This window comes from Carassius gibelio, chromosome B11, assembly GCF_023724105.1.
Source record: "Carassius gibelio isolate Cgi1373 ecotype wild population from Czech Republic chromosome B11, carGib1.2-hapl.c, whole genome shotgun sequence".
In the NCBI taxonomy this organism is placed as follows: Eukaryota; Metazoa; Chordata; class Actinopteri; order Cypriniformes; family Cyprinidae; genus Carassius; species Carassius gibelio.
In genome coordinates this window covers 11,828,540-11,846,419 of record NC_068406.1, presented here as the reverse complement: position 1 = coordinate 11,846,419, position 17,880 = coordinate 11,828,540, and the positions used below count along the sequence as shown (strand labels likewise).

The 17,880-nt window shown below is 35.0% G+C and overlaps 1 protein-coding gene across 1 annotated transcript in view; it reads right to left on the bottom strand.

Annotated features, from left to right (window-relative positions):
- LOC127967948 (dynein axonemal heavy chain 1-like) overlaps positions 1–11,458 on the bottom strand; it is a 36,843-nt gene extending 25,385 nt beyond the window's left edge. The window contains exons 1-16 of the mRNA XM_052568717.1: positions 11,313–11,458; positions 8,226–8,354; positions 6,666–6,789; positions 6,321–6,453; positions 5,974–6,144; positions 5,349–5,583; positions 4,335–4,492; positions 4,014–4,225; positions 3,634–3,929; positions 3,178–3,328; positions 1,566–1,756; positions 1,240–1,465; positions 1,038–1,157; positions 529–611; positions 248–389; positions 1–156 (exon numbers count right to left, since the gene is read on the bottom strand). Of these exons, the coding sequence (XP_052424677.1) occupies positions 1–156; positions 248–389; positions 529–611; positions 1,038–1,157; positions 1,240–1,465; positions 1,566–1,756; positions 3,178–3,328; positions 3,634–3,929; positions 4,014–4,225; positions 4,335–4,492; positions 5,349–5,583; positions 5,974–6,144; positions 6,321–6,453; positions 6,666–6,789; positions 8,226–8,354; positions 11,313–11,458 (2,673 nt within the window). The remainder of the gene's footprint in view (positions 157–247; positions 390–528; positions 612–1,037; positions 1,158–1,239; positions 1,466–1,565; positions 1,757–3,177; positions 3,329–3,633; positions 3,930–4,013; positions 4,226–4,334; positions 4,493–5,348; positions 5,584–5,973; positions 6,145–6,320; positions 6,454–6,665; positions 6,790–8,225; positions 8,355–11,312) is intronic.
- Positions 11,459–17,880: the final 6,422 nt, after the last annotated feature.

Genomic DNA, 17,880 nt, shown 5'->3' with positions numbered 1-17,880 from the left:
ATTAGAGACTGGTTTGCCAAAAAGTCGTTCACGGTTGTTGTAAAGCTGTGCCATTTCCTGACACTCTTTCAGCTGCTTGCTCACTCTCCGCACCTCATTTGCCACCTCATGCGCTCGTCCGAGGTTTGTGTAACCAGATAATCCAGCCACCGTCATCTGGAAATAAAGAGAGGTGACTTAATTGCAATGCCAGGAGTGACCATCTATTAAAGGCAAAACCTCTCATTCTTGACTTTATGAGTTTGACCTGCAGGACATTCAAGAGATCCAGGAAGCCGTTTTGATCTGCAAGCTGGTTCTTAAGGAAGCGTTCTTCATCCTCAGCATGTTGGGCTTTCACTCTCTCCATCTGGTTCAGGATCATCCAGGGCCAGGCCATTGCTGTCCACCTACACAACATTTAGTATTTAGGAGCTCAGCTACTGAAGAAATGTGATATAGATGTGTAGAATGGCTAATTTTAGATGAGTTAAAAGCAACTGTGTTAAAACACGACTTAATTCAAAGTCGAGGCAATGATGAACTCACTTCTCATTGACATCCTCATCGGAGAGACTGTACAAGAATTCATCTGTTAGATCATAATCAGACATAGCTTTGGACAAACACTCCTGCAGGAGGCCATTAGCAGAGGAAGACAGAGAAAAAAAGTCATTCAGAATTAAATGCAAGAATTCAATGAGGATTTTTAAGCTTTAATCAAGTTGGAGACTTTCAACAACAGATGCTGATGGAATGGCAATGGCGACAGGAAGTCAAGTGTTTACTTCTATAGCCAAAGGACAGAAAAACTACTAAGCAGCAATAAAGTGGATGGCATTACAGATCATTTAACCATTTGACAAAGTACAAAAAAGTCGTTTAAAAAGCAAGATGACATGGACTAACAAAATTGGGAAGATGTGGCCAGTGAGTATTGCATGTGCTCTGATAAGCCACATGGTGGCACCGTTTTCTGTCACTCTTCCACTATCCATTCCCAATAAAGGAAAAACACAAAGAATTGTTAATAATAAATAATTAAACAGTGACTGTACTTCATGTGCTTTGAGTTGCTCAGGGAGTAATTTCATCCATTCTCTCTGATCTATGAGCTCCTCAATGCAGCTTGGTTTCTCCGACAGCTTTCTGCTGATGGCTTTACACTCTGTACTTGCCTGAAACACACACAATATTACATCACAGCGATCCATTCAGACTTGATAAAACGGTTTCTAGTCCTAATGAACAATGACTCACATCCTGTATCTGTTGACGTAACCTTTGAGCGAGACGGTCCAGCACTGCACTGGCGAGGGCCCTGCGTTTCTTCACCAAGCTTTGCCGAACGGCCTCCACACTGACTTTGAAGGGACCGATGATGATGGCAGAAGGGATGGACTGATTTAAAAGTTCCACCTCCCTCAGATGCTCCAGGACTTCCTGCTTCACTTCCTGAACGGTCTGGTTCTCCCGACTGTGCAACCTTCGAGACACGCAAATATAAGCAAAAGGAGAATCCTTGCTCTGTAGTCTCTCAGTTCATAAAAAAAAAAAAAAAACTAGCAAACAATATAAAGATTTACTTTAGAAAAGTGTTGATATCTGAATTGTGGAGCTCAAGGTGGCATTCATATTGACGGGCGTAGGATCTGAGAGGTATGATGGCCTGTTTCAGGGCCAAACTGATGCTCTTCCTAAGATTGTTAACATCAGGTTCCCACAAGGCCACTGTATCTAACACATATCCAACGACGAGCAAGTTCTTCATTACAAACTGAGAGAATGGGAAGGAACAAAGACAGAACAAAGCCCTCAGAAATTTCATTTTAATAATTTAATACGCATTTTTACCACATAATTCTGGCTTTGATTAATAATGTAATCGTTAAAAAAAATCATTAAATAAAATACAAACCCGATTCCAGAAAAATGGGACACTGTACAAATTGTGAGTAAAAAAGGAATTGAATAATTTACAAATTTCATAAACTTATATTTTATTCACAATAGAATATAAATAACATATCAAATGTTGAAGGTGAGACATTTTGAAATGTCATGCCAAATATTGGCTCATTTTGGATTTCATGAGAGCTACACATTCCAAAAAAGTTGGGACACTTATAAGGTCAATTGGCAACATGACTGGGTATAAAAAGAGCCTCTCAGAGTGGCAGTGTCTCTCAGAAGTCAAGATGGGCAGAGGATCACCAATTCCCCCAATGCTGTGGTGAAAAATAGTGGCGCAATATCAGAAAGGAGTTTCTCAGCGAAAATTGCAAAGAGTTTGAAGTTATCATCATCTACAGTGCATAATATCATCCAAAGATTCAGAGAATCTGGAACAATCTCTGTGCGTAAGGGTCAAGGCTGGAAAACCATACTGGATGCCCGTGATCTTCAGGCCCTTAGATGGCACTGCATCACATACAGGAATGCTACTGTAATGGAAATCACAACATGGGCTCAGGAATTCCAGAAAATATTGTTGGTGAACACAATCCACCAAAACTGCCGGCTAAAACTCTATATCTGTATCTGGAAAGGCACCATCAGTGCTGAAAGGTATATCCAAGTTCTAGAACAACATATGCTCCCATCCAGACATCGTCTCTTTCAGGAAAGACCTTGCATTTTCCAGCATGACAATGCCAGACCACATACTGCATCAATTACAACATCATGGCTGTGTAGAAGAAGATTCCGGGTACTGAAATGGCCAGCCTGCAGTCCAGATCTTTCACCCATAGAAAACATTTTGCGCATCATAAAGAGGAAGAAGACCTAAGACAGTTGAGCAACTAGAAGCCTGTATTAGACAAGAATGGGACAACATTCCTATTCCTAAACTTGAGCAACTTGTCTCCTCAGTCCCCAGACGTACGCAGACTGTTACAAAAAGAAGAGGGGATGCCACACAGTGGTAAACATGGCCTTCTCCCAACTTTTTTGAGATGTGTTGATGCCATGAAATTTAAAATCAACTTATTTTTCCCTTAAAATGATACATTTTCTCAGTTTAACAATTTGATATGTCATCTATGTTGTATTCTGAATAAAATATTGAAATTTGAAACTTCCACATCATTGCATTTTCTGTTTTATTACATTTTGTACAGTGTCCCAACTTTTTTGGAATTGGGTTTGCAATTTCTTCATAAAAATGATTTATGTACAAGCAATACGATAGGGAACCTTGTCTAGTTGAGGTATGTTGTGTGTGGACAGGATTCCTTTATCAAAGAGGTTGATAACGGAGGTCTCAAAGCTCTCTAGAGGAGTGCTGTAACCAACACCATTCTGATCAAGGACCAAATCCACTGAGAAAAGGGGTTTCTTTTTTGGCCTGCATAAAATAATGTTGGATCATGGATAAGTTACATATAGTATAAAACAATGGCACTCAATTGATCTTATTTAGATCTTGTTTCTTTTGACTCCAAGGCTACCCTTTATCTATAGACAAGCTGATATGTTCCTCTTAATATACAGTATATGTAAAAAATAAAACAATTTAATGTTGTAGTACAACAGAACCACCGATTTAGATTTTATAATTTAAAGAAAAGAAATGTAATAAAAAGCAACCTCAAATATAATCCTACAAGCATATTTAGGAAGCAGTAACCACGATAATGAAAATGCACATACTTGTATGGGCTGTTTATGAGATCAGGGCCCCAGGTCAGATCTTTGGGGCACTGTAGGACATTGTGGCAAGCATCAAGCAATAATTTGGCTAAGCTGTCCAGGGAGTCCTGCACCAGGAACCTGAGTGTGTCCTGCTGAATGCTGCGAATCAGTGCCATCAAGCGACACAGTTTAGACATGTGATAAACATCCCAGTTGGAAACAGAGAGATTGTACCAGTCACGACTTCCATGCAGACTAGACAAAATCCCAGTACATAAAGTGTCCAGCCATGACTCTTGTAGAAACAATTGGACCTGAAGGAAGACAAAGAATGTATGATGACACAGAGGCACATTTGTACTGTATGTATAAGTGTGTACTGGTGATAGTTTGTATACCTGTGCGTGTTTCTGAGACTGTGCTGACTCAAACTCCTCCAAGCTAAGTGACTTTGTGAAGCTGACATGAAACAGACTCATTTTTGCCACCCTGTTGCACTCTTCTCTCACTGTGGACAGCACAGTGATCACCTCAGGCTTAGTGAGCAGAGTATTAAAGACAAAAGCTGCACGGTTCTTCTCAAAAGGATAGTCAGGCACTGACACAAGGCCTAGAAGTAAAGGAGACAGCACATTGTGGGTGGGCTCATAAAATAAATCAACAACATTAAATCCCAGACTGTCTGAAAGTCTCCTTTCTTTTGATGTCCATTTCTCTACCTTTCTCAGGAGCTTTCTCGAATTCATTTTGAGGAATTTTGATGTGGGGGAACTCTTCTGGGCTTTCCTGTACCACCTTATCAAAGCACATCTGGTTCATAGTATGAACGTACTCCAAACGTAGCTCTTCCTCCAGCTCCATCACACACTCCTTAAGACTGTATAGACACATGTGTTCATTGAAAAACAAACTAATTCAGCAGACATCAGTAATTGTTTACAGATTTATATGCTGTGTTTTCTGGAATTGCACATCTGGTGGGGATGGAAGGTGCAGATGACTTTTATAGGAAACTCTGAATATTTTCATTTAATTTAATGTGTAAATGATCTTACTTGGGTGCAATATATATATATATATATATATATATATATATATATATATATATATATATGTATGTATGTATGTATGTATGTATGTATGTATGTATGTATATATATATATATATATATATATATATATATATATATATATATATATATATATATATATATGTATATATATACATATATATATCTTCAGATGCATAAAAATCATACACTGTAAAAAAAAAAAAAAAAAAAAAAATCAGACCTCTCCAACTCTTGATTGATGATCACATCTACATTTTTCAATTGGCCAAACTGAATTAGCATAAAAGTTTAGATGTAACCAGTCACTAGAAAATTTTGAGTTGGAGAGGTTTTTATTTTTTACAGTGCATTTTATGTGAAACCCATGGATATTCAGCTAAATAAACAAATACACTACTGTTTAATAGTTTGGGGTTGTCAGTGTCACACAATAGAAGGCTCAAATGAACAGCATTCTTTTGAAATATAAATATTTTGTAACATTATAAATGTTTTTACTGTCATTGTTGACACCACAATTTTTAAAGGTAAGGTATAAAACATATGATTACAGGGTGTTTTTGGCCCTCATATTTAAATGTTTTATGTCATTTTAACATCCTTGCATACATTGAAATGTAAAATTATATTTGATCCTATTATTATTTTAATTTTTCTCACTGTTTAAATTGGAGGCCTGGTGTGGATACTGCATAATTTCGGATGCGTTTTAAACTGGTGAGGTCAAGGGTGGGGGTGCCACTCCAGACTAGCATACAGTCAACTGAAAGATGGTACAAGATCATGGCCTCAGTGTACTGTCTCAAGTCCCGGGCAAACTGGACTCTCTGGGCAAAGATACGGGGGTCCTCTGCACAAAACAGCAGCCTGATCCTGGGAACCCAGTATTGCCTTTCTTGCAGTGACAAAGCCCCTTGGGAAAGAAAGAAAACATAATGAAATAGAAACAGAAGTCAAATATAGTGAATATTCTGGATAGTGAAATAGAAACACAATGGTTTATGTAAGTCTACCTACATCACCGAGTAGTAAAACACTCAAAACACATGTTTTGTGGTTTGCAGCCTATGTCTATTAGGTTTTATGCTTTTTATATGATATAAAAGTCTCTTTAGTAGGCATCTATAACATTTTTTATTTACTTACATTCTCTTCTGGGATGAGCTTATTATGTGACAATGTAATTACTTTCTACTTTCTAACAAGAAACTCATCAAATTTGGGGGAAAAGTGCTCTTCAAAAGGATTCATGAGGTGTTTAAAATAACCACAGTTCATGAATGGCTGTTGAACTTGCCTTCTCTCTGTCCTCCATTCAAAATAGGCTTTCCATCAGAATCACGAACCCATCCATTACAGTCTGCTTTATGCACCAAGTACTCCTTCTTCTCTTGGCTGTACTGTAGTACCCCAACTGACTGCCAAGAATACTCCAAAGCTGGGCTCTCTGGATCCACTACATGGCAAACACATGAAGAACAGACATTAAATATTTCCCACATGTGCCCATATGGCTCCCACTGGATGGGCTATAAGATTAATTTATTTTCAGAATGAACTACAAGACAAATGATGGGATCCATTCGACTACAATATGTCAGGTATTTCCAGAGGGTTTAAACAGCACTGTACCAGGTGAGAAGCTGTTTTTTGTTGGCAGCAGGGCTTTGGCAGGAACAGGTTTGCGGTCGATGGAGCCTTGCTCATAACCTAAAGCCAGCCATTCCTCTGGAGTACGGGAGTCAAAGTCCTCATTGTCGAATATCTGTTGTTACACAATGTTCTTTACACACAAAATTAGCCACTTATACAAAACACACAATTACACAGCCAATGAAACAGAAAGACACATGATTTTAAACTGAAGCATCTACATGGACACCAAAATGAGGGTAAAAGCCACAAGGAAACTGGGACATTAAAATATGAATATTTAATAAATATTTCATTAAAACAGTATACAAGAACATGCATGACCTCCAGAGACAGGTAGTTTGAAACTGGTGGACTCGTCTCATCTTTGAGCATCAGCTGGTTGGAATCAATGCCTCGCTCTGCCAAAAGATTATTGATATCCAACTTCTGATACTCCCTCCTACGTCTGGAAATTAAAACAGACATTTACAATATCGAAAAATGCCTTTATGTAAAAAAAAAAAAAATTATAATCTAATATCTAGTATCAACCAGTGCTAAATGAACAAAATTAATTGTACTCAAAATTAAACATAATAATATCAAAATAATGCTATATTTTAAAAACTTAAATATACACTGTTGTTGAAAGGTTTGGACTCGGAGTCAGGAGGATGTAACATTTTTTGATTAAAAAATACAGTAAAAGCAGTAATATTGTGAAATATTATTAGAATCGAAATAAGAACATTTCAGGTTCCGTATGTAACCAGGTTTCCTGAGAAAGGGAACTCAACTCGACACTATGGAAACACTTGTTTGTGAAAGGTATCTGAAGCACGTGTGCAAACACACCAATTCTATTGCCCTATGTAGTAGTTTCTGAATATTTTCAATGCTAAAAACATTTTCTAACATCTTAATATTTCCCTTGATCCATGCCCTTTGATAGCTATTTTGGGTGTCCAAGAGGTAGTATGTTAATGTTCTTGCCTTTGCCTCATTGATAGCTCGACGACAAATTTTAAAGCACTGTAAGTCTTTTAAACATCCTCCCACTGTCAAGAGGTTAGAAGATTTGATGTCTATCTATATGTTGAAAATATTTAATTTTATTTATTTATTAAATATTTAATTCTGTCAAGAATACACCATTTATCTTGACAGATTTGTTGTATGTTTTTTAAATTAACCTATGGATACAACTCTTGATTATTTATTTTCTTTTCATCATATTTTTATGTAAATGTATTTAGCTGCATTGATATGGGTGCTAATGTCTTTCATTACTTTATTCTCCTCATTGGGGGTGGGGTTGGGTCCACTGAAGATTTTGACTGTTCATGTCCACCTCAGTAGTTGTTAAAAAATGTCTACATTTATTAATATTGCATTGTCCTTTGTATATTACAAATAATAATAAAAATAAAAATACTGAAAACAGTCATGCTGCTTAATATTTTTATGTATACCACAGTTTTCGGTATTCTTCTGTATTTTTATGTATACCACAGTTTTCAGAATAGAATTTATTTGAAATAGGAATTATTTATAACATTATAAATGTCTTTACTGCCACTTCTGATCAATTTAATAAATCCTGGCTGAATAGACGTATTAATTTATTGGAAAACTGAACAGTAATTTTTAATGATAAAAATCTCAACAATTGACTATTTACAGTACAACACACCTTGAGGCCATATTGACCCTCTTTTCAAGTGGCTATTTTCTTTAACCTGGAATAATTGTATTCTTTTTTATTTTTATGATAAAGCATGTCAAGCATCCCGTCTATGCTTGCATCTATTTTGCTTAACAAAACAGACCTGAGGCTCATTTTTGGGTTGTGACCCAACAGCTGAGAAGCATTTGTGTAAGATGTTTATCTGAACCGCTCACCTCTCAATCTCAATCTTACGGGGCACATGTCCTGGAGGGCAAACATAAGGCACCTGAACTTTTGGACAGTAACTTCCAGGGTGGAAGTCTGTCTCGTGCTGGAGTTCGTGCCATTCCTCCTCCATAGCACTGGGTGGGACAGGAAGCATTCTCAACATAGATTCTAATAAAAAACAAAGATAGAATAATCAGTATAATTAGTATATATTTAGTATAATTAGATTGTTGTTTGATTTCTTACTTTTGTGTGACTTGGACTTGTTTCCTTCCCGGCACAGTAAACTGGTGCTCACTGGGTCTTCCGTATATGACTGAAAACAGTAGAATTCGTTTTGGTGATCATATTTAACAAAACAAGTTGAGTATACTTTTACTGTATGTTTTCATTTACATGTATGAATAGGTAAGGACCTATCTTTTCCACAATGCAGAAAAATCTAAATGAATTGCAGAATTCGGTCATAAAAATTTAATTTATACTGTATAATGTGCAAAACTGTATGATCAACATTTTATGTGACATTAATTAATTCATATGTTGTACATTTGTGATAATGTGTATCATAAAACAGAATATAAAAAAATAAAAACAGACAACACAGAATTTATTGTAAAGATTTTTATATAATATTTTATATTGTTATTTTTAGCAATTCAATTTATTAGACTTTGATCAACCTGATTAGACACTTGATGATTAAACAGAATCAACAAAATTTAATTCAAATACAATCAGAAAAAAATCCAGAAACAAAAACAGAATTGACCTATCGTAAGCCCCGCCCCCCTTAGTTACTGTTGCTCCCTCGGACAAACAAACGGAGATACTCAATGTCTCATAGTGACAGCTGTCAGTGTGAAAACCTGGTCTCACAATGTTTTTGCATAGTTTTGGACACAGAATTGCCACTATTAAAGTGGGAATTAAATATTCCATGGAGGAATATATTAAAGATTTTAATATAATTGTGGGTAACTCAAAGCGAGGGTTTACAGATCACAATGCAAGTGGGAGGAGTCTCATATTACAGTCGCCATGATCACAGATGACAACATACAGGATCAACACTGTTCATGCATCGCAAAGTACATTTAACTAGTTTAATATGGTAAGGCACTGAAATGTAGATCTTCGTTTATGTATTTTTGACACTGTACATGACATGAGAACAGATTTAAGTTTAATAGCATTTACTTTAACGTTAGCTAGTCTTAGCCAGAGATACCTTGCTGAAACGCAAGATGACATTAATGTTCTGCTTGAGAAGATAAAAAAATGTCACTTAATGAGAGTATGACAACCAGAAAATTTACTTTTTGTCTTCACTGGCATTTGGGTTGAAAGCTTAGGGTCATTTTCCTATGTTTTGTTTGGGTTTTGGAAATGTAAAATTGCCCATCTTCTCAGGATTGGAATCAGTGTTACAAGTACCACATCGTTTTTCCGTTTTTGTATTATAAACACCATCAAACGGATGAAAGCTTTGGATCTTCCAATGTTTCTCAATGGTGCTGAAACCTAAAAATGTCTGAGTTATGCTCCTGTGCAACTGATACTAGACTGCCATTGGCTTATCAATGTTCAAAAACAAGGGCTTACCGATAGGTCAACTTACAAACAATGAACGAATACAATGACAAATTTGTAAGAAAAATCAAATGGATTTCATAAGGCTCTAAATGAGAAATTAAAAATGATAGAAAGAATCAGTAAAATAAGAGAAAGATTGGTTTACCAGTTGCAGGCTTGCTCCTGGTTTACTTACGAGATTTGTGAATATGCAGGGCAAAGGGGTCAGTTTGTGTCTGTGATGTCCTCTAGGATGAATCATCTGAGATATAGATGGATGGTTTTCTGTCTGTTTTTTTTTTTTTTTTGGGTCAATAGAAACAGAATTTACTTTATAACATGCAGAACTTCATGCACAATGCTTTATTTGACCTGAATAAATTAAATGTTTTGTTTTCTAAAATTTTCTAATATTTGTGATGTTAAATGTGTATCATAAAACATAATACAAAAAAAGAACAAATAAATAAACTGGAATTTACCAAAAAAAAAAAAAAAAACAGAAAAAGGAAAAGAAAAGTCCTTTTTTAAAAAAAGAAAAAAGTTTTGTAAAAGTTGAATACAATATTATATACAATTTTATACAATTAAAAATATTATATATATATATATATATATATATATATATATATATATATATATATATATATATATATATATATATATATTTAATTTTTTTTTTATTTTTTTATTTTTGCTGATACAGATTTAATGAAATCATTCAGACATAATTTAGAAAAAAAAAACCCACAGAAAACAGATTTCCGAAAGAAAAACAAAGAAACAATGGAATCTGGTAAAAAATTAAACAAAATTCCATGAGGCCCTAAATTAGGAAATAAAACGATACCATCATTAGAAGGAGAGAAAGATTGATTTACCTGTTCTTGTTGACTTCTGTCTGGTCTTCTACCAACAGACGAGGTGGCACTCAACGCAGGCAGTTCATCCCTGTGACCTCCTCTTGACACACCTGGAGGGAGAGGATGAATCCTCTCAGATCCAAATTGATGGTTTTCTGCCTGTTTTTTGGCCATAAAAAACATAACATGCTATTTGATAGTAATAAATAAATTAATTAAATGTTTTGTTTTCTAATGTAATGTTTCTAATTTGTTATGCAAATGTGCATCATAAAACACAGAATGCTAAAAAAAAAAAAAAGAAAGAAACTAAGAAGAAAACAACAGGCAACACAGAATAAAAAATATCATAGACTTAAACTGATGGAATGTTTAAATTATAATAGTTCAAAACTATTGTTAATATTAGTAAGCAATTTAGACTTATCAAATCTATCTATCTATCTATCTATCTATCTATCTATCTATCTATCTATCTATCTATCTATCTATCTATCTATCTATCTATGTGATAGACTGCATGGCCTTAACATCTTCAACTTCAAGCTTTAAAATAAGGTTACTGTTTATTTAATCTTCTTCAGCAACACCCTTCAAACTTTTCTTTTCTTTCTCAGGCCAGCAGAAGAGATTTAGAAGAGGTAAACCTGTTGCCGCTTTGGGTCTGGTGCACTGATGAGAGAAGAAGCGGTGTTTAACGGGGGAAGTCCGTCTCTGGGACCCTCGCTTGGCTCGGCTGGACGGCGGGGTCGAAACATCCCGAAATCTGGGCGATTTTTGTCCGGCTGTTTCTTCTCCATAATCGCTTATCCAAAAACGTTAGAAAACAATTAAAAGTTACACAAAAGTATCCGAATCTCATTATAACCAAGCACTGATACAGTATCAAACACTGTATTTTAATGACATAATACAATATAGAGAAACATGATAAGTTACAATGTTACATTACGGTCGAGTTAAACACATAATTAAACCAAAAAGAATTTTTTACACAATATCTCACTTCAAATCACAGCAGGCTCACTAATAAACACGTCAACGCGTACCTCACTAACAAACAGGCTATTTTTCTCTCTTTTTTTGAAGATCTCGAAGTCGTCTGGTAAAACAAACGCGTGTCGTAAGGATTTCGTGTTTTACTTGCTTTGCAGTGTTTTAACTGTCATTAAGCGACGCTGCCACGGTTGCCAGGCCAACGCCGTGCACGCGGGGTTTGTTGTAGATTCCGGTGCACGAGACTAGAATGAGCGCTTTGCAGTCCTTTACTGTGCAGAGCAAAACAAACATTAGTCTGCAGGTTTATAGAGAAAATAAAGAATATATGTATTTGAGATCAGTTATATTATTTGAGGTTAAGCTTTATTAGCTACAGGGTCTAGCAAAAAAAGCCAAACAAATAAGTATGTGATGATGTAAATAACGGTGTCATTCGAGATTTCAGTGTTAAAAAAATACAGATAGAGTAAAAATGCTTCCAATGTAAAATTTGGGGACATAAGGCTGTTCAAATGTGCACATATCAATCTGGATTTAGCTACTATTTCTGTCATTAATAGATGTGGTAAAAATAGTAAGAGCAGTTGCTTTGATGTTCAAACTGAGCAATAGTAACTTCCTCACTGTACTGATTTCTGCACTTTTTTCTTACCTTTCATTTATTTTTCATTGTTATATTTATTTAGAACAGATGAAAAAGTGTAGGACTATTATCAACTACACTGTAAAAAATTTCTTGTTGTTTTTACAAAAACTTTTTGGCAGCTGTGGTTGCCAGAATAATTTTGTAAAAATACAGAAAACTGTAAACACATTTACGTCAAAAACTGTTAATTTTACAATATAAAGCTGTAATTTACAAACAAGAAAATGTGAATATAAACCAGTAAATTCAACAACACACAAAATTAAATCTGTTTTGTACCTTGAAAATACTGACAACCACCATAATAATAAAGATGGTACTGAATAAGAGAAAGCCACATGAAGTATCAAAGCTCATCACAAGTAGCTTCACCACAAGCAGAAGTATATATTAACATATAGAAGGTGCACATTTATGGAAACACAAAACACCATCATGGTAACACACGTGATACTTAAATAATGCAAAAAACTTTCATTAAGCAACAGAAGATGTAACATAAAGCTCAAATGTACATAACTGATAACAAGAACTATTTAAAAACATGATTATTTAAACAAAATACTTTCAAACGTGGAGTGTCACGCAGGGAATTCTGGGAATATCAGTTTACAGTTTTAGACTGTAAATTATACATTGATTTGTTCTTTTTTTACTTCTAAAAGCTGTATAATTAACAGAATTTTACTGTAAATTTACATTAAATGCTTTGTTAGATCTTTTACAGTTTTTCCCTGTGTATAGTACGGGAACTTACTGTTAACCTATTATCAGTTTTTTTCCGTAGCGTTTTTACAAAATTTTACAGTTAAAATTACACTTATTTTTTACAGTGTAAAGTCTACACATGTGTAACCATAAGGTATTTATAATAATAGGTAAATTAAATAATAAAAAAAAACATATTAATTAGCTTTTTCCTGTATTTCATAATATTCAATTTCTGTTCTATCTTTGATTCATTTTATTTCGAATAAAGCACAATATAAAACAAAATATATAAACACATCAAAAATGTTGCAGCCCCAAAGAAAAACCATGTCCCAAAGACAGGAGCGGGATGAAGCAAAAGCATATTATTATTGTAGGTATTTCCCCAGATTTCCACACAATAACTCAAGTACGGTATAACGCAGTTTGTAAGATGGGTAGAAGGAGGCGGGAATCGGCGGAATAAAACTTGAATAAAAAAAAAAAACACAAAACAGCACGACAGCCACTCACAGACGACTGCCATGCACAAACAAAACCAATACACAAAATAAAATCCAGGCCTGGTCCTCTCTCATCCTTCACTGTCGTAACTCCTCCTTTATCCTTCCAGATCTCCTCCATGGGACTCGAGACCGGTGAGTGGCGCAGGTGTCGTTCATTTCCAAATCACTCCACTCGCCCCACTCGTCACATATGGTAATACAAATGTATTATACAGAATATGCATTGAACTATTGTCCAAAATATGTCTTGCTTTATTCAGAATTGCTATAGTCTTTGCCAATTTAGCTTTAACATACTTAATTTGTGGTATCCAGCATATCTTGTAATTCCAAAATAACACCAAGAAACTTTTTTCCATATACTCTTTCTAAATTTACATTTCAATTCTATTTGACGGTTTCTTTTATATTTTCCAAATACTGTAACATAATCTTTGTTTTACTTATATATTTAACGACAGTTTATTTACATCAAACCATTGTTTTAATTTATTTATTTCAACCTTTAAAAAGCTGCTGTAAATTATCCCCGGAACAAAAAATATTTGTGTCAACAGCAAATAAAATAAATTTTAGTGTATCTGATGTTCTACATATATCATTGATATAGATTATAAACTGTTTTGGACCTAAAACCGATCCTTAAGGTCCACAAGTAATGTTCATATTTGAAGATTTCTGTTCACTGATCTCCACAAACTGTTGCCTGTCCGAACCCCTCTAATACCATACCTCTCTAGTTTGTGTGCTAATATGTGATTAATGGTGTCAAATGCTTTCTTTAAGTATATTAAAATTCCTACTTTATTCCTAGAAAAAGTATATTTGTAGGAGTAGAAATGTACATCTTCGGCTAAAAATGCCTCTGAAAATTAGCTTTAGTGGGAAAATGTTGCCCCTTACTTTAAAATATATATATCAGTAGACCTCTGTCCTTATATGACATGATGCACTATGAAAATACAGGTAAGTATAAAAAAGTATGACTGCAATAGTCTTATAGTCAATGACAGACTGAATCTCAAACATTCAAGACATTTATAATTTTGTACTTCCATAGTTAATGCCAGTAATTATGACCTAACACACTGGAATGGGTGTCCCAGAGTGATCTCAACCCATCCGTTCTCTTTTCATCTCATCCTGTGTAATTGTACTCTTATGGTCCTGAATGACCCACAGGGATCCTCACACTCCTGGGTCAAGAGATCACAGAATCCTGCCCCATTTCCCAGCGGAGATCATAAGCAACACACACCTTCGCCTCCGCTGGCCCTGCAGATCATCCTGAGTGGGTTCATTGTAGCGTGCATGAATTACTTCATGTGCCTGAAATCATGTGTCATTTCCAGAAGGTGTCTTGCAAACCCAAAGACGGGGTTGGGCAAGGTTAGAAGTCAAGTGCATGTGTGAAATTCAAAATGAGGAGCCAGAGATGCCTTCTGACTTTGCATGGGATACAACTGCCATCATTGTAAAAGGACTGAGAAGAACATGACAGACTGACAGATCATTAAGAAGATTCATCAGATCATTAAGTCAACAGGTCAAAAAGTTAATGGAGAGCAGAGGAAAGATTTTGCCACAAGCTACCAATGTCCACTCAGTTTACTCTCAAACTGAGGCACTTGATGTACAAGTTGCCAATTTCAGTAGAGGAAAAAATTAAAAGACTCTTTCTATGCCATAACAGATTAAAGTGATCTTGTGTGTGTGTGTGTGTGTGTGTGTGTGTATATGAATATATATATATATATATATATATATATATATATATATATATATATATATATATATATATATATATATATATATATATATATATATATATATATTCCTTCTTTTCTTTTAATTTAATCTTTATACTATATTAAAAAAATATATAAATATATATATATATATAAGATTTTTTGTAAAACATTTATTTATAATTAAATTTTAATTTATTTGCTTTTATTATTTATTTTATTTAGATTTAATGGGCATGACTTCAAAGTCACCAAAATCTTTTGTTTCAATTTGCAACATGCTTGCAGAACTTCTAACCACATTTCTCTAGAATCTCTTTTTGTAAATCATACTCTTACAAAACTGCGTCCTCCCCTCCAGCTTCTTCAGTTGTATAGTTGCGTCATGAGGCACATCGACCCATGCTGTATCCCAAAGGCACATCATGCAGCAGACACATTTGTCAATAGATCCGAACACCTGCCAGCAATTAATGACTAATAGCTTTGGCCTACAGCATTACAGGGTTGTTTGAACAAGACAGATGAAATCTCAGATGAGATCTCTGGAGCGCTGGGTCCTCAGAACAGAAAAGTGCTCATTTTGTGGTCCAAAATCAGGGCAGATTAGTCCCCCAAGCGATTGAGGTCATTGATAAGCTTCAGATGAAAGACATTTCTGATAAAATGATGCACAACTGGGACTTTCAAATGAAACTACGCCATTATCAAGAAGAAAACTTCAGACTTTTAAAGCAGGTCCAGGAAATAACTCAAACTTGTCATGCTCAACTTTCAGTTCACACCTACTATGATTGTTAGCTGTGCTTGATGTCACAGAACTGTGCTTTATTTAAGGAGAAAAGGTGTTCTGTATTAAATTACTGAATGCCAGAGAATGCCATTTATTTGATTTCAATCAGTTTTGTTTAAAAAAAAAAGTAAATTTCCTCCAGATGAGAAAAAATATGCTTTGGTAATTTTTGACTTTTTTATTTCATAATTATGAAATGATTGTAAATTATAATTAGTTATGATAATTATAATTATGACTTTTTATCTCATAATGTCTAAATTTTGTTCCAATTGCAAATTATAATCTCATCATTTTCCATTTCAGTTCAACATAATGACTTCATGTCTTTTTCTTTTTTTTTTTATCTCATAATTATTACTTGTATCTCATAATTACAACTTTTCATCTCATAATTACGAGTGGGGATGCAACAAGTTAGAAACTCTGCATACATTTCTGGGATTTTTTGCAAGCTTTAGAAAGAATGTAAGACATTTTCAAAAGCTTTTGGAAAGTTCCCGGATGTTTCCCACAATTTTTCCACCACTTTGCAACCCTAAATATGACTTACCGTATTTTCCAGACTATAAGTCGCACTTTTTTCATAGTTTGGCTGGTCCTACTACTTATAGTAAGGTGCGACTTATTTATCAAAATTAATTTGACATGAACCAAGAGAAATGAACTAATAGAAAACATTACCGTCTTCAGCCGCGAGAGGGCGTTCTATGCTGCTCAGTGCTCCTGCAGCCTACCACTGAAGACATAGAGCGCCCTCACGCGGCTGTAGATGGTAATGTTTTCTCTTGGTTCTAAAGAAATGCGACTTATAGTCCAGTGTGACTTGTATGTTTTTTTTTTCTTGGTCAAGACGTATTTTTGGACTTCAGGTGCAACTTATAGTCCGAAAAATACGGTATATCTATTTTATAAAGTTTTCAATATTATGATTTCCCCTCTTATGTAGCAGAAATTGTCTTCCATAGTTTTAAATCCAGTGTTAACAACTGTAAAGTAAAAGCGAAAAAAAAAAAAAAAAACGATATGAAAAAATAATAGACCAAACAACAACTAGCAATGTCAAGGTAAAGAGTTTGATTCCCAAGTCAATTTGTCAGATTAGCTGGCAAATGTGTACATTTAAATGAGGGTGATATTATTATTGACATGTAGGAGGTGAGCTCACTTTCATCCGCTGACTTTTTGATTGTACTGTCCATTAAAACCATCCACTGAATTGATCTGTGTTACTTGCACACACAAAAAGTCCTCCTCTTCCAGTCATTCCTTGCCTTTATTCCACAGGCGGTTGTGGGTGTCACGCCTGCTTGAGTGTGACTCCTATTTTGCAGTAATGAAAGCAGCATGTGCTTCTAACTTTAGCTGCTCATGATACCCAGATGTTGGTTTTGGAGAGCAGCAGAGGTGGGCCCCCAGCTTCCCAGTGTCACATCGCTAAAGAGCTATGGAAGAATATGAAGCTTCTAGAAGTCTACATCTTTGTATTTGATCTGTGTTTTTAAACCGCCGGAGTCTGTTTTATCTCAGTTAGCAAACACATCAAAGATTGCAAAAAGCATTTGAGCTGGTATTTGTTCCACACTATAATATGTGGAACAAATACCAGCCAACGTAATGTAAAACACATACACATCTACCATGACAACACAAAATCTAGCTAATGTCCCATATTACGACTAGTTAAATGGTTATACATGGTGTCTAATATGATTTTTAAAAAGTCAGTTCAACAGCCCTGCAGCAGTGCATGACGTCGTCTGTTCTATTTAATGGGTGAAATGTATACACCATCAGGTCAGTGAGTGTCACATTGTAG